Source organism: Falco biarmicus, chromosome 1 (assembly GCF_023638135.1).
Source record: "Falco biarmicus isolate bFalBia1 chromosome 1, bFalBia1.pri, whole genome shotgun sequence".
Lineage (NCBI taxonomy): Eukaryota > Metazoa > Chordata > Aves > Falconiformes > Falconidae > Falco > Falco biarmicus.
Genome location: NC_079288.1, coordinates 101,631,109 through 101,649,121, shown reverse-complemented (window position 1 = coordinate 101,649,121; position 18,013 = coordinate 101,631,109). Strand labels below are relative to the sequence as shown.

The 18,013-nt window shown below is 39.9% G+C and overlaps 1 protein-coding gene across 1 annotated transcript in view; it reads left to right on the top strand.

The window, feature by feature from the left end:
* BMP2K (BMP2 inducible kinase) overlaps positions 1–18,013 on the top strand; it is a 62,911-nt gene that overhangs the window by 37,118 nt on the left and 7,780 nt on the right. Inside the window, 5 exon segments of the mRNA XM_056353094.1 lie at positions 1,273–1,451; positions 2,470–2,565; positions 3,365–3,552; positions 5,561–5,718; positions 12,225–12,338. Coding sequence (XP_056209069.1) covers positions 1,273–1,451; positions 2,470–2,565; positions 3,365–3,552; positions 5,561–5,718; positions 12,225–12,338 — 735 coding nt within the window.

The following is an 18,013-nucleotide window of genomic DNA, read 5'->3' as shown; positions in this document are numbered from 1 at the left end:
CTACTAGAGCAAGAAGGAGTAACATCTAAAACTTAAATTCATCTGATTCTTTTATATGCTAAAGCCCAAACCTTCATCTTTTCCAAAATACTCTAAATGTGCAACTAGTAAGTTTGACCAGGTACTGTAAAAACTGAATGGAAATTGAAAAGTGAAGGGTTGTTTTTTCTCATTGTGCCTAACACTGATTTTGAACTAACTTTCCCACAGCAGGCTGTGAACTGTGCACAGTTTTGACTTGAAAATAGTTCATGAAGAGTACTGAGCTCTTCTGTAACAAACTGCTTTCATTGTAGTAGAAAAAGTATTTTCCCTGTGCCTCAGTAAGTCACGAGATATGAACAATATGTTGCTATTATTTGCAGACTGGAGCCATGTAAAATTACTTCACTCCTGTAATGATTGACCCAAATGCATTTCACTTTGCACTGTAGGTGCAGTAGATGTGCAACACATGAGTAAGTGAGGGAGGCTCTATCCATTGAAATGGGTTTTCAGTGAATTCTTTGTAAAGTTGTCTTAATCTCATTCAAAAAGTTACGGCTCTGATAAATGAAAACTATTTAAGTGAATATTTATATCTTGAATGCTTCCCTCATTGCACTTTGGTGTTTTGTGTCTGTTACAGTACAGTAGTTTGGTACAGTAGCTGCAGGGATGGTATTGGGAAAGCCTCCAATCAAAAGGCCACTGAGAATGTTTGTGTCCCAGGTGTGAACAACTTTAACTAGACAGGATCCAAATAATGTCCAACTTGGAAAGCTTTTCCTGTTGTGACAAGGAACAGATCATTCCTGGGCACTTCAGAATATAAATACAACATACAAGAGAGGTTGATTTGTTAGTAACTGCTTACTTAAAATAATGGAATGGTCACATACCTTTAAACAGAACACCTGATTAATTTTCCAAGTGAGCCAATAATTCTCTTAAAGTGTGTTGTATGCATACAAAATTGTATGCTTTGAGGGTTAGAGTTTGAGATACTAGAAGGTCCAACTTAAGTATTAGTAAAGCAAGTCGTGAACCCAGCTTGCTGTGTCGTGAGACCAAAGGAAGCTCCTACCTTTTGTAAGTAGAAATGGTGCATTGCAGGCCTGGAAGTATATTTGGAGAAGTGAATTTACTATCTACCAGTTGTCAGGCTGGGCAGGGAAGTTTGTAAACTGTTTTGCCTTGAAGTGTTGAAGAATTGAAGAGGTTAACTGCCAGGGAGCTTTCTGGCTAAACTTGAGAGATCAGTGTGTCAACAGTGTTGTCTGAATATCAAAGGAACCACAAGACCAGGGAACGGACAAGAGATCTTACAGTCACAAGGGACCAGCCAGCCCACCCCCCAGCAGAACAGAGTCCTCCAGCAGCTGCAGCAGGGTGACTGGAGACTGCAGCAGCTGCACCACTTACATCACCACCAGCAACAACCTACTATTCAGGATGCTTATTTTCAGCAGGTACAAGTCAAATTTGTTACACAAGTTTTGAAAAGACACATTACACTTGTCAATAATGCTTTGAATCATGTGCTGGTTAAACATCTCTGCTGTTGCTGCCTGTGTTTTCTCCTGCTGAGGGGGGGGGGGGGGGGGGGGGGGGAAGGGATCATGGCTCCTGCCCCTTTTTCCTTTGATTTGTCTCTTCATAGGCACTATGATGCTTATTCTAGAAAGTTGCATTCTTTGCGGTGTCTTTTTTGCAGTTTGGCCCTGAATCCCAGCTTGCTTTGAACTGCCACTGCATCCCCCAAATAAGTTTTGTGTATGTGTAAATGTGTGTGAGAAGTGTTAGGAATTGTCTAGGTGATGATGCTGTGCTGGCATAGATTGGTTTTACATACACCATCTGAGCAGGATTGTTGCAGGTTTTGCTTTCTCCAGTGTTTCTTCATCAATGAAGAGCTTCTTTTTTGTAGTTGTTCTGTCCATCTAGCTTTTTCATGGATACCTTGTATTCCAATACTGCCCAGCTTGCATACTGTAAAGTATAATAGCTTAAGCTGTGTAGCATAAGTAACTGTAAACATAATGGAAGAGCAGCTAGGTCAGACAAGAACTTTCAGATCCTGTTCAGGACACCTATTGCTATTCCTCTCCCCGCCCCGTTGAGACACATTATTCTTGAAAGCACAGCTGATTTATTTTCCAAAGGGGCTCAGCACTGGTGAAAATTGCAGAAGGTGGGATGTTAATTGTCTTACCTTAGAAAAGGCGTTGCTGAATATGTAGTCTTCATTTTTTGTTCAACAGGCTGATATTAATTGGGGGTGGGGGAATGGGGATGGAAAAGCTTTCAAACAGAGTCATTAAAATGCAGTGACTGAATTGCAAGCTGATTCTTGGTTATGTGGTGTCTTAACTGAAAAATGCTGTTGAGTCACAGAAGTGATATTTTAATTGATGCTTCTCCTAAATACCTGGCTATTTCTAAAGGGAAGATCATGACTTAAAGCTACGTTCTTCTTTTCAACTATAGTATCAACAAGCGATGCATCAGCAGATGGTCCAACAGCAGCTGTTGATGCAGTCTGTGTACCAGCAGCAACCTTCCCAATCTCAGTATCCTGCTATGGTACGTCAAGAATTGAACATAGACAGTACAATCTTAAATCCATGAGTAGTTGTAATGAGCTCTGGTTGTAGTAAATAGTGTCAAGTTCAGCACCTAAAATGATACTCCGTTGGGGGGGAAAAAAAAATGTTAGCCCAAACGTGGTTATGAAAGCTTGCCTGGAGTTGCATTTTTGTGTTAATTGGGTGGAATATATCCTATTCCATGGGTTAGAATATATTATTCCCTGGGTTAATGGTTGGACTTTGTCTTTGAGGTCTTTTTCAACCTAAATGATTGTATGATTCTAAACTTGATTCAATATGTATATACTAATTTGAAACATACTTGGTGATTAAGGTTTCCAGTACTGACCACAGAAAGAAATGTATGCTATGCTACAAAGTGATAGAAGACACGGTGGCGTCAAATTCCTGCTTCAAAAGCCAGAAAGCTAACTGCCATAATCTGTTCTTCAAATATCAGGAGAAATTGTGCTGAAATTTTTATTAATAATGTATAAGAATGGGGTATGATAAAAACTTCTAGTGCTGCGATAGCATATACTTGCATTGCAATAAGTATGAAAAGTGAAGTGGTAGTATGTTGGAAGAAAAAAACAGGATCACTGATGTTAGAGCGGTTTCTTTTCACCTGTAGAGCAGACAGGTCTGGCTGCTTGCTTCTGCTGAAGATACTAAGCTTTTCTGGAGTGCGGTGGTTTTCAGTGCGTTTGGCTGCAAGGCCGGCATTGTTACTTAGTGCAAGAGGTTGACACTGCCCCATGTGAATTTAGTAACATGATTGTTATCTTTCTTAGGTGCAGCAATATCAGCAAGCTCTCCTACAGCAGCAGATCCTTGCTCAGCAGCAACAGCGGTCGCAACAGGCGCAGTCTCCTGAATATATCACTTCTCCACAAGATTTCTCGCCAGCCTTTATCCCTTACCCTGGGTCACTTCCAGTCCACGGTGGAGTGGTGGCAGATTCTCCCTATCCTGCAGTCAGGCAAGTATTCTGACATAGATGGACCCAAGGGTTACTTACTGCTTAAATTGCTAATCGTTATGAGTGGTGCTTAATCCTTTCCTCAGAAATTAATTGCTTCAGTAGTAAGGTATTACTTAAAGCAGTTGGATAGTTGCTGCTTAATGGTAAAGGATATTTTGGGAGGAAAGTATGATGCTTAACTTGGTAACAGATGGGCCTAGTACAACTTCTTAAAGGACCGGTCTTCCTGGAATAAGTCCATAAACCAGAAAAAGTGGAACCGGCTGCTAACCACTTTACTTAGGATGGTCAATAGTCTATGCTGAATGAGGTTATAAGTGCATGAAAGTAATCTCAAACAACCCTCTTAAGAGAGAGTTTATAGCTGGTGTGTATTTGCTAGGGCTTCTAACTCCTGTGTCTGTTGATCCAATTTAAGTACGTTAAATGGTAGGAATGCACCTTGTCAGCAGTGTGGTCCCTTTGCAGGGTCCTGTGGACTTACCCTAGCTTAATGAAGTGTGACTTGTCCATGAATTCTTATGAAAAACAGTGTGCGGATTAAAACACCGTTCTTTTTCTGATTTAAAAATAAGAGAACCACAGATTTGTCCAGTTTCAATAATGTTATGAGCTAAGTTATATATTTACATAGATTCCTACTACATTGTATTGAAAGAGAAGTGCTTTGCAATTGTGGGCATGCTGCACTCTTTGGTGCAGTCGGTCTTGACAGAGGCTTTCAGTTAGAGTAGCTTGTATGTTTCTTCAGGTGCTGCTGCTGCCGTTCTTAGTCTCTTCTAAGTTGCAGCATGTTGAAAGAGTAAAAGGCAAAATATTTTTCTGCTGTTTGCTGTGACCAGTTTGGCTTCATCTCGCCAATCAGATAGTCTAATCCCTAGCAGAGTGTTGTCCTGTGCTTCTGTGCCCATATCTGAGACTTACTGGCTGTACCTTGACTGGATCTATTGCCAGAGTACTTTTGTCACAAATAATTTCCAATTTGGGAGTAAATACGTGTATTTCTAGTTTCTCTTCTGTGTGTTTGGCTGAAGACTTGATCCTGCTGTTTAGCTTCAAGTCAGTGACTGAGAGTTAGCAATGGTTTGCAACGTGTGAGGTCAATCTTTTAAACAAAAAATATGACTTTTTGTATTAAAGGAAGGGGTGATGAAAGTCTTTTCCTTTGATGTACTAAATGCATTGCGTTGCATTGTATCTCATGTTGTCCTCTCGATGGAAAGAGCCAGTAGTCTTTTTGGGACGGCAGTGCCCAAGCTGACAGGAAGGAGCCCCTTCCCCTTTCTGTTGTTTGGAAGAGATGGTTCCATGTGGAGCTGGCTGCAGGTGTGACCTGGGCATAGAGAGAGGACCACTTAGCATGCAGTAACTCGCTGATTGCTGCTTTCCTAGTCTGCTTCAGATAGAGGAGTGGTAGGTGTAACTTCCTAAAATGGGCACAAAAGGAAGAACACATCTAGTCGAAAGTTTCCTTATCTGTGTAGATAAGGCTAATACAAGCAGAGGCTGTTATGTCAACTGGTTAGGTTAATTGTACCAGTTGGATGGATGTAGGATTCAAAAAAACAAACTCTTAATGTGTCTGCCAAGAAAAAATAATTTGAAAATAAAGAGAACCTATGAAAACTTCATAGAGATTTAGTAGGCTTTTTTTTGAGGAAAACAAGGCAATCTCCTATGGCAATACAGAAATGACCACAGGTGAAATATGGTTTTTTACCCTTGCATGTCAACTTGATGAAGGATTCTGTGCTTTGGCTACAATTAATAAACTGAAAAATAAAAGTCCAGGGATTGCATACAGAAATTATGTGACTGAACCACATAGTTTGAGTGATCTGTTTTCCCTTAAATTAACTTTCAGATGGTTTTGGGATAAGCTGTTAATGCGTGTGTGTTAATTGTGTGTGGTATTTTGGCATAATGAAGCATGTCATAGATTTTCACCCTGATAAACAGTCCTATAATGTTTCTCTTTATTTGCTTTCATGAACTGACTTTACAGGCCAGGTATTCCTGATGCAGAAGCAATTGCCAGTTACCCAAAGCAGAGCATCAATAACCCACCTGATATGTCAGGTTGGAACCCGTTTGGAGAGGACAATTTTTCCAAGTTGACAGAGGAGGAGCTGCTGGACAGAGAGTTTGACCTGCTAAGATCAAGTAAGGGACACTTGAAGGCTTATTTTGCTTCACAGTAAATAAGGGCACTGTAGTTGCTCAGCAGTTCCAACACCTCTCTTGTCAGAGGGCCATGCAGTCTGTGTACAGAAAATTCTTTCTGAGCATTTGAGGGCAGAGTTCGGCCTGTCGTCTTTCTTTCCTTTCTGTTTTTGAAAATGTGTGCCATAGGAACTCACTGTCTAAAACTGGTAGTTACAGGCTCAAATACTGCAGAAATGGTAATATCTTAACTCTTAAATACTTCTTGTGTCACCTTGATTGTCAAGAAGCTCTCAACAGCAGAGGTATGTTGTCAGATAGGAAGAAAAGTTTGGCTGCTTGCGTTATTCCTTTCCAGCTTTTTTCTTGCACAGCAGAGCAGAAGATTCTGTGGGTCTGATATGTCCTTTGAAAATGCGTGAAAGAAAATTTATCTATTACATTATGTTAATGTTTTGTAATGTCCTTTTTGATGAGTGGCTACATGTAAGGGCTGCTTTATTGTTCTGATATGGCAATAGTTGAATAAACTTTTTCCTCTTGAAGTCAGTTATCTCAATGGTTTTTACTTGGAAATACTTTTTCTTAATTGCTTAACACATGCTTGTTAGATGCTCTTCCTAAAACTGGTTTTGTCAAGATCAGATTTATTAGTGAGACTTATAAGATGTGACAGTGTCAAAAACCAGATTGTAAATACTTGCCTGACTATCAGCAAGTTCCTTGCAATTAAAGATGCAGTAAAGTTGAATTTGAAGTAATTGAAGAAATCCCTATGCCTTCAATTGTCATTTTCTTCTTGGATTTATGTGTTCTTAAATGTAGCTGACTAAGATGTGTGCATTGCTTGCTAATCTTGGAGGAGAGTGACTGGCTTCTTTTTGTGAAACTCTGGTTGAATGTTTTCACTTGTATTCCTGTGTTGACCAGATAAGACTCCTGGTTTTGAGATGTGGATGTAGCCTGCACACATTTTGCAGTAGAATGACTTGCTGCTAGCTGGGGAAAATTTATAATGTACCAGCTGAAAAATAAGCAATTCTTTCAGAATCCAAGTTTAGAGTTAGAAATTATTTAGTAGTAGAATTGGGTGTCTTTGGGCATGATGCTTCCAAATGAAACCTTAGAAGTCTTTTGAAGTAATTAAACTCTTGAATCTGGAGGTTAGCTCGAACCAAAAGGTCAGCACAACATTACCTATTTCCAGAATCTTTGACTGTTGGATTGTTGAGTGCAGTTTATAGTAAATTTTGAGATTGATTTGGTTAAGCCACATGTTTTGAACAAACACAAAAGAAGATAGTAACAAGGACATGTTTCAAGTGGCATTACAAAACAGCTGGAAAATGCCATACAAGAGGTATGCTTGCCTGGAGTAGCTCAATAGGCTTGTTATAGTGAGCTGGGAAAACAGAAAAAACATACATGCATTTAGGTTGTAAAAAAACCTTTAAGATTGAGTCCAACTGTTAACCCAGCACTGCCAAGCCCATCACTAAACCGTGTCCCTAAGCACCATGTCTACATGTCTTTTAAATACCTCCAGGGATGGTGTGACTCCACCACGTCCCTGGGCAGCCTGTTCCAGTGCTTCACTACTCTTTTGGTGAAGATGCTGAATTGCATGCAAAATATTAGACTTAGTAAAGGCTAGAATAACTTGGACCTACGTGCTGCAAATGGCTGTCTCAGAATCTCTAGGAGAAAGAACAGTTTACTATTGTAATTCAATTATCCATATAGGATTTTATACTATGTGTGTGAAAATAGTCTGAAGTTTTTAAAGACTGAGTCTACTTAGGCATGTTTTTGGCTCACCTCTTAGTAAAGATAATTCAGTGCACAGAGGAAGCTGGATGTGGTAATAAACTTCATATGCTGTATCAAAAAAGTAAATTTAACAGCATAGTTTTGCTTAGTAATAACCAGCATTAAGGTTTTTTTTGTCACTTGAATACAGAAAACATAAAAATAAAAATGAAAATACTGTCTTGACCAACAGTACACTAGGTGGCGGTCTTGTTTGTATGTGGCATGCGATGCAGGCACAGCTTTCCTTGGGCCTTTTGGCTTGATTTTTGTTAGAGGTCCAGTGGAGGGGGAGCATGGCTAGTTTAATCTTGGGGGGGTGGGGTGGTGTGTTTGTATGTGCACATAGATACCTACATCAAAGACTACAAAGGCTTTTAACTTCATTTTTTTGATATTAAGGATGTTGTGCCAAAGACTGTATTAACTTCCCTTGTAGTGTAAATGTCTCTACTGCAGTCAAAGATTTATACTTAATTTTGTCTACTGGTACTTTCTCCAACTTAGGTGGATTAATGAGAAATAGGGAGATATATTGTACAATTAAGGCTTATACCTAGAAATTGTCTTTAACTGTGTAATACTTCCTGGAATTTCCTCAGACATATCTTAAGGATCAAGGCTTAATTCTCTTTAGATGTAGGTCATCTCTTTTGAGAGGAAAGCGCTGTCTACTACTAAGTAGGTTTTTTTTTTTCCCCCCCTCAATTTTTGGGTTTACTGTGAATCATTTTGCCGCCTAGAGGAAGGAGAATTTAAGATAGAGATTTGATGAATCGTTATATTTTCTGTATCTAAACCTGATTGCTGTCCTGTACTTTATAAGTCATGTACAGTATTATGTAAGTTTGTCTTTTTGCAATGTTACGTGGTTCTGAGCAGCATTCAAAACATACTTTCTTTCCACTTCCAAAAGCTTGGTTTGTATTGTTGAGCTGATACTTTATACATAAATTAAAAAAGCTTTTAAATGTCAAATGCTTTTAAAGCTGGTGTGTTCATGACAGTAATACATGAGTAATTAAATATACACAGCCTTTGTTACAGGATCAAGATGTCATAATTTGTCAGGCTAACATTACTGTTTGATTTCATGCATTAGATGGGTATTGCTGTGATGATTAATCACTTTGCCTTTAAAAAGGGAGCTAACATAGAACAGAATACCTTGCTTACACTTTGTGACAGTTTTCACAGTAAAAAGATGACAGTAAAAAGTAATGTGCAATCGAATGAAGATTTCTGAACAGAGGACCTTTGCGGAGAACTTAGATACAGAGTGTCCTGGTTTAACCCCAGCCAGCAACCCAGCACCATGCAGCTGCTTGCTCACCTCCCTCCCGCAGAGGAATGGGGAGGAGAATGGGAAAGGAATGTAAAACTCAAGGGTTGAGATAAGAACAATTTAATAGGTAAAGCAAAAGCTGTGCACGCAGGCAGAGCAAAGCAAGGAATTCATTCAGCACTTCCCATGGGCAGGCAGGTGTTCAGCCATCCCCAGGAGAGCAGGGCTCCATCACGCGTAATGGTTCCTCAGGAAGACAAACACCATAATGCCAAATGTCCACCCCCTTCCTCCTTTTTCCTCCAGTTTATATACTCAGCATGACGTCATATGGTATGGAATATCCCTTTGGCTAGTTTGGGTCACCTGTCCTGGCTGTGTCCCCTCCCAGTGTCCTGTGCTGCTCCAGCCCTCTCGCTGGCAGGGCCCAAGGAACCAAAAAGTCCGTGACTTAGTATAAGCATTACGTAGCAACGCTAAAAACATCAGTGTGCTATCAACGGTGTTCTTACATCATAGCCAAAACACAGCACTGTACTAGCTACTAAGAAGAAAATTAAGTCTATCCCAGCTGAAACCAGGACAGAGTTACAGGATGGAGTTCCTGGTTCGTATGTACACTGTTGTTTCTCTGTTTCTGTTGTTGTTGTTATCAGTATTAATGAGGGTCCAGAAGCAACACATGATGCTGAGTTTCTGACAACATTGTGAAGAAATGAATCTCTTACAAAGAGCTCCTGTAAGAACTTAATCTGCAGAACTGGGAGCCAAGAAAAGGAGTCTGCTGTCTCACCGGGGGAAAAAAAATACCGGCACGGCCCTCACACTGGATTGCACAGATTCTGGTTAGGCCCAGAATCATATTGGTGCTTAAACAGAGATAGCTGTGGCTGCAAAGCCTATAGAGCTCTTTACCCATCTCCTTTGCAGTGTGTGCAGTGTGAAGGACCTACCTAGGCCATCCATGCAGGAAAGAGCTGTGGTTCTTACCAGGATTTCTCTGTGCGCAAGTGCTGCTCGCACTTCAGAAAGTCCCAAGAGAACTGTCTCCTGAGGAATCTTGGGCCTGTCATTTGCATGGAAACAGCTAGATTCCTTGTTTGTGGTTTTCAAAACCTCTGCTTTTCTATGGAAGGGTCTGCTGTGCTGCATGGTCGTGTCTCTGGCACAATCTGGGCTGCATTCGTATGAGTATTTACTGAAGGGAAAATGCCTCTGATCTTTGCTTTGAGGAAGTTGCATCTTAAGCACAATGAAGTCTAATACTGACTGTCATGCTGAATCTACTTCTGCTTGTGTGAAACTGGAGGAACCATTGCTGTCTCTTGTTCTCTCAAACACTCTCTGTTAAAGGGAAGTGGATCTTATTATGAGGTGGACAAATGATACTTGTGCCTCAGAAGACTGGAAAATGTCTCATCCTTTTCCAGTAGACTTAAATTTGATGAACTGACAAATTTTAAATTTTATTTTCCAGGGAAATGTATCCCAGTACATATTTATCTAGGTGTTACGGAGGACCTGAAACTTGTATTTACTCACTTTACCTAAGTTTTCTTGCATGCTGAGCATTTCAATCCATTTTTGTTTTCCAGTAGCCCTACTACTCAAGTTGGGAGGCTTGAAGTCGCATAGTCTGGCATGCCAGCATTTGCTGGGGCTCTCCAAAGGGTAGTTCAAGTTGTTGCGCCCTTAAAAGTTACTCTAGAGTTTGGTTGTCTGCAAACTCTGCAGCAACCAGTTGTCCTCTGGAGGCCAGATACAAGGGATAGTAGGGCAAAAGCATCCTGCACTCAGTCTGCATTTGTAAAGATGCAAGTTCAAGGTCGTATACATATCTTCTAAGAGAAAACAAACAAAAAAAAAAAACCCAAACCCAAACAGAAAAAAACGCAGGCAAAACACCCCCCTGAAACCCCACCCAACACCCACCAACCCAACGCTTCCAAAAAAACCCCCAGAAGCCCAAATCTTTCCTCCTTGAGGAGAGGAATGTGGGTATGACTGTTGAGAAACAGGCACAAGTACTGCTGTTGGGTGTGATATTTGGCAGCTGTTTGTGTTCAAGGCTCAAAGCTGATCGTATAAAACATAGAGCTGCTAATCTTTTGTGTGTGTCTGCTAGTATTCTCTTCTGCATGGCTGTATCAGTGTGGGATAACTTTGGGTTGGTTAGTATCTGCCTATGTCCATATGTGTGGGGTTACATTTTAAGTAGGGGTTGTCTGTCATGGCACAACTTCCACTTGTATTTCTTAGGAGAGTAATGGTAGGTAAGAGTAAGGCAATTCACGTTACAGGTGTTTTGAGTATGAACAGAATGCTTGTCTCTGAGAACTGGCATGTAATTTCAAAACTCTTGGGCTTTGTACATGGGGTTAATATGCATCTGTCTGGAGTAGATTAGCTTGCTGTTTAGTCCCTGGTGGTTATCTTTCTAAAGCCTCCTGGTTGCTCTATTGAAGGACTGAATAGAAAATATGCAGGTAGCTTGATACCTAATTAGGGCACTGTTCAGCTGTAGCTCTACAGTGGCAAACTGTCAGGAAGGTTGTGCTGCAGATTGTTTGGAAGAGCAGCTGCTTGCTGTGAAAATGCTGTCTTCGGCATAGAGGATGTAGGATGTTAGCTGAAGGTGAAACACCTTGTCACAGTGGCATTGATAAACGGCTAATGGGCCTTGCCGGACCCTCCTGAATTGCAGTATGGTGGTTGTGCTGGATGATCTGCATCTGATCTAGAATAAGAGCTTAGACAGAAAAACTTGTATTTACTATTTACATTTTTTTTTTTAGTTTTGAATTTTTTACTGTCTTAAAAACCTTTTATGTCGCTCTTAGAAAGAAGAACATGGATCAGTCTCCTAAGGTCTGAAAACTGTACAAAACAGACACTACATGTCTGTTATATGACACTTGGATTGTTTTTAATTACTAACAGACATTACGCATTTAATAAAAAGTACTCCTACCTGTTTTGCTGTGATATTCAACTTTTCTGGTTTTGTGGCAAAGGCTGGCCAAAACTCGGATAAAATGAACAATTTTGTGTTAAGCGTAGTGATTCTGACTTTAAAACCTCAAGAGCATGGAGAATTAATAGCTTCTATGACACAGTACATAGGCTGCATGTAATATGTAAGAGAGATTCTCATTTAAAGCATTCAATCAGCAAATACATGCTGCTCTTGGTGGGACAGGGGGATTAACAATAGGTTTGTGCAGGTGGATTTTCCTGAATGATTAAGTAGTAAGAATTCCAAGATGTAGGATATCTTTAAAGACATCCCAAAAACCCCTAATTGAGAGTATGTTCCCCCTCACCCTGAACAATAGATATCTTTGTGTAGGCGTAAGACCTGCCATTTTTATTTTATTTTATTTTTTGTTCTGTTTCATTTTGTTTTTTACAGACAGGCTGGTGGCCAGGAGAGTATCTTCAGATAAGAAAGTGGAGCCACATTCTGCTCCACAGAAAAATCCTCCTGAAGATCCCTTTGGTTCTGTTCCTTTCATTTCTCACCCAGGCAAGTTACATCTGTAACATCACTACCTCAGAGATGTATCTATATCTAGATATATATATACACATACCTACATATATATATATATGTAAGTATCTGTTGAAGTATGTACATCTGGTTAAATAACCAAAGAATGATAAAGGTGTCAGCTGCCTTATGAGAGTATATGGGCTGAAGAGATACCTTTTTTAACATGTTGATTACTTCGAATTAAAAAATACTTCTGCATCTAGCTCCTGGTACTTGTACAGTGTACAGACTGCGTAGTCTTTGCAGCACAATTACATTGGACCAGTGGAGTGTAAAATCATTTGCATAGAAACAGGAACGCTTTTACTAGAGGCAGAGTACTTGCTGAGACCAAATTTTGCCGCTTCCCTGTAGTCTGCTTCCAACTATTGTTGCTTTTATAGTTCAGTTTTCCAGCAGAGTTAAAGATGGTAAGCTTGTGCTGCTCTGTTTAATGCATAGTTGTGGTGCAAATTCAGTCAAAATGAACAAAATACCTTATGTTGTCTGTGCATTTGGGGGGGGGTGGGGTGTCATTACTGCGTTCCGGTTCAGCTTTGGCTGTTTTTACCTTGGATGGAAGTAAAAATAACACTGTATGTGAACACTGACTGTGAATGTGACTGCATCATCCAACAACCTGATCACCAGTTTTCATATTTGCTTGATCAGCACTTCAATAAAGTTTTTGGGTACCTGTGGTGAAGCAAAGCCTACGTGACAGTTAAACAGTAAAAAGTTTCAGTTACTTACAGTACCTACCGAAGTTTTGTTGAGAGGGCTTGTGTGATAAAGGTGCCTTAACATGACATTTAAAAACTATCTTTATAGAAGTTCAAAAGCTCAGATAAATGCCTTAAAATAAATCACGGGGGGTCAACCTGAGTTAGCATCCATGTTTCCTTTCTCTTTCATCTTGTGCTCCTGAAGATCATCTGCTAGGGCTACTTAACGTTCACAAGTGCTCTTGTGCTATACACGGTGAAGAGTGACCAGGATGACACTGTTGTATTCTGCAAGACAGTTTGTCAAAATACCTCTGCATCCATGTCTGCTCCTGTTGTTAGGAAGGCTAAATTAATTCTGCTTAGTCTGTTACTATTCTTGGTTTCTCTTTGTTCTGCTCATTCAGAGAGGACAAGTTTACATTCTGTAGTTCAATACAATGTGAAAGCAATTCTTAAGTGAAGAAGTATTTGCTCTATAGGTACAGTCTATAGGTCGCAGTTTGGAAGGAATTACCCCGGAGCCCTCATTAAAGAGGTTGCTTTGTTTTATAGATGAGCCTAAATTTAATGTGCAAAATGAACAGTAATAGTTACACTCAATCTGAGATGGTGACTATCAGGTGCTTAGTCTCCTGTTTCAAGTATTCATACCCATGTGTCTAGGGATTATTTTTTCTTTACTCACCCGGGTCTTAGAAATAGATTTGCTCATTTCTGGTTTTCAGATAGCTATAACATAGCTTAGACTGTAATGAATGGCTTTGCTATATTATGTCATATGTTTAATTTTTGTTACTTGGAATCCAAGCTTTGATTTTTGATATACTAAAAAGTAAGGGGAGATACCTTCTCTTAAGGAAAAAAAAAAAAAAAGGGAAGAAATTCAGTCATGGCTATAAAAGCAGACAGCTTGAGAAATGCTGAGTTGGTTGTGAATGGTGTTATGTGTTTCACTGCAAAAAGTACATTTTTCAATAGTCTTTTTTTGTACTGACTCATAACTGGAATATAAGCAAGTGTACGTACTGGCTTGATTTCAAGGAGGTTGTTACTATGTGTTGAGTGAATTACACTTGGCAAACAAATCTGATATGATAAATCTTTAAATACGAAGATATGTTTTTTTAAAAGCTGGTTTGTTTTTCCCACATCATTTTTCTTGGGAATGTTTTGAAATGAGGTGGTGTAAGATGACTAAGAAAAGGACAATGGTGTTGACTTAGACATATTTTTTTTCTAGTTCAGGGCTTTCTAGGGCAAACTTGACAAATGTCCCTAATATTTTTATTTCCTCTTGTAATTAACACTTCTGTTTATAATATGTTCTGTCTGGTTGGTTCCTTGTGATTGTAAAAGATTGAAATAAGAAGTAAACCATATGTGTACCTTACTTGGGGCATCAAAAGGAAGATGACTGAACAGAAAGTGAACAGAGGTTTAATACCTTGAGTGCAATTCCAGCATTCACATGAGAGACTGTCTTGAATAGTTAGAGCAGAAGTTTCACTTCCTTATTGTAATGTGTCTACAGTGCAAATATGGAGTGTTAGTGCTATTCACCCAGGCTTCTGACTACTGAATTTTGACTTACTGAATTATGATGAGAAGAAATGTTGATGTTATCAATACAGGGTATTTAAAATAAATAAAAGAAAATTTTACTTTCCTACAAAGTGACAGTTCGTATTGAAGATGTCATACTGTAACAACATTTGAGTTGGAACTGTGGTCTTTTTCTGATTTTTTTTTTTTTTTTTGGGGGGGGGAGTGCCATAGTTCTCAGGTTCATAAATGTTGTATGTAGCTGAGTAGAGTCATCCAGAGTGTATTGTTTTGGAGGCTTAAGGGTTCTCTGCTGAAAGCACTTGACTAAATACTAAACTAAATTCTGTCATTTGATGTGCGATAGCAGCAAGAAGCTGAAGATCATGTATCATCTTTTGACATAGCACTTATTTTGTTGGAGTAATTTAAGTTAAATTGTTACCGGGTTCATTTACATATGTCCGGGAGGTGACACAGGAGCAAGGGAGATGCAGAGGTTGAAATGGGAAACCTTTTATCACCACTGGAAAGGACCATGGGCTGCTGTGAGTTGTGAGCCCTTGGGATTTCCCCTGTGGAGCTGAGAGTGCATTTCAGGCCACGGCTGCGACAAGGATCACTGGGGAGGAGAACCTGGAACTGGCTGCAGTAAGGCTGCTTATCCACAGCTTCTGTGCTTATTCTTCTCAGGTGGGAATGGAGAGCCAGCAACAATGTGTATGTCACTTGACATGCTATGCTGAGGGCACATAGTGGTGTCAAAGGAACTAACGTACTACTGGGTTCCTCTTGCTGTAGTTGATAGGAAAACAGTGTAGAAGCACTTAGCGTTATTTAACTTGGTGTATATCCTGTTAAAAGCATTTTCACAAGTACTACGTGTAAACTTGCTATAAACGCTATTTTATGCCTAAATTTTTGTGGAAAATAGTAATGGCTTAGAGTTTGAAGCGGCTGGAAAAGGAAATCGGCTTGAGAAAGAATGCCAGTGCTCAGTCTGATAGAAAAAAACTGTAACATTGAAAACGTTTTATGAAAAAGAGAGAAGAAAGCACAACTGAATAAGCCATTAATGGAGCATTGCGGACAGGCACCTAACGTGGAAAACAGATTCTGATTCTTGAATGCCTGAAACACTGGGTGGTGACAATGGAAAAATTGGCTCCTGAGGTTAGCATTTTGGAAAGGAAGGGTTTACCAGCTTGCACTGTAACATTCTTTGTTAACATCGAGTGTTTCAGAAACTCTGAAGAGACACACATTTTCTGTGGTCTTCAAATTATAAGAAGGAAATTTCAATAATATAGTACAGTTTGTACTCAGTGGCCTTTTGTCACCTTATGTTTGTTTACACTATTTCTTTCTGGGGTTAAACTGGGCTAAATTCATTTTGCTTCCCTCAGTTCAATACTGGAATTCATAAAGTAATAAAAGATCTGAGGAAGCTCAAAATGGATGCGGATGGACTGTGTGAGAAGTGGAGATGTTGGGAAGCCTTGATTGAAAATTCTTGCGAGTGCTGACGTGCAGCTTGTCTGGTAGGCATTTCTCTCCTGTGGAGAGTCTCAGTGAGCTGCCTCTTGGCTTGCCTTGCTGGGATAAGGCTCTGGTTTAGGTCATCTATTTAACTGTTCTACTGAATGTTTGTAAAGCTCACCTTCTTCTGTACTGTACACCTGGTACTTCTTGAAGTCACTGCTGTTTTTTCTGACACATAGGTAAGCCCTTCCTAGTTGCTGCATGCGTGTTCGCTGTGCGGAGACTGGGGACAAAAGCAAGTTTAGTTCTGTAGCAGCTTCCTTTGGACTTCCAGACTTCCTGCACTCGACGACTTGGTAGTGTCTTTAAATGATCATTATAGGCATTTGTCTTGGAATAAGAGCAATTTTGCGGTGTGGTATGTAACTTGCTAGTCACAGCTGTGTGGGTCTGGCAGAAAACCAGCCAGCTGAGTGCCAGACAGCAGGACAGTGGGAATCATCTGGAGACTGGGATACACTACATCCTTGAAAGGACTCTGCTGCAGTAGCGGATTATTAGCATTTGCTGTGTTACAGCAGAGAAGTGCATTCTTCTGGCATGAAGAAATGTGGGTGACTACTATTCATTTAGTTACTCTTTGGTATACTGCTTCTAACAGGGTTTCAAATCACTGCAAGTTTCTGTACCAGGGCTTTGGAGCCCACAGACTCCTGTGCGGTCTGGAGCCTTAAGTGAAACACGACTCACTACAATTTAGCAAGAAATTACAAACACGAGAAGAGAAGCAACCAGAAGACCGAAGTGAACTTTCCTCCACAGCACTAGAACAGCTCATGCCATCAGGTCATGTTTCTTTGGCAACTGATGTTCTTGAATTGTTTGTTTAAAAGATGCCCAGACCTGCAACTTGATATGGCTGTTGTACAGTGTTCCAGACTGAGGTAACTTGACAATTAAAATAAGTTCATATCATTATTTGTACTCACCGACAAAACTGTTTATTCTGTAATATTTCCTTGGCTCTGGTTTCAGGTATTCATACTACTTACTGAATACAGGTTCAGGATCTTTCCCTGTGTCAAGATAACCTTTAGACTTTAGCTTCTCCAGATAACAATTCCAAAGTAACTTGAACTTATTAACCCATCACAGAATAAATGGTATGTGTGGGCTGTGCAGTGGCGTGCTTTTTGTGTCCAAAGTGATTCAGTGTTTTTTAAAAAAAATTCCTCCCCCACCCCTGTCTTAAAGCAATGATGGTCACTTTTCATCTTTTTTTTCTTTATAACATGCGTCATCCTGTAGACTAACTATTTGAAATAATATCTAAGCAGTAGATGCCAGGCAAAAGTGTGGTGTTCTCCCATTTTTGTTCTTGAAAATAAAGGTGGTAAGCAGTGTAAATCCATTACGATATTCAGCAGCTGCTGCTCTGGCTGTTGTCAAAGGAATAGCGCAGATTTAGTTGCAGCATGCCGGTAATCCTTGGGCCTGACATGTGGCAAATCGTTCTGAAATTATGGTGGCAGTATGTTACCAATTCAAAGAAAGCTTAAAGCTCTTATGCCCCACTCTTTTGCCACCCCCGCAATACCCTAAAATGATGAACCAGCAGAAGGCATGTAATTACTGCAGTTGTTAGAGGGAATTCATCCTCTGATAATCGGATGTCTGGAAAAAGAACATCAGAACAGAAAATTTCCTTTAAGATTGGGATCTTCTTATACGATTAAAGATGTTCCACCTGGCTCACATTTGAGCAAAGAACAATTGTCTCCTACAAGATGCAAACCTGATTAGAAGTGTAGTAATCTGAACAGTACATTACAAACAGATGTTACTGAACATTTTGCAGCATTTTTTTGTAAATATGTATCTGAAGAGTCTCTGCAGCAGTTTAGGTTGAGAAGATTG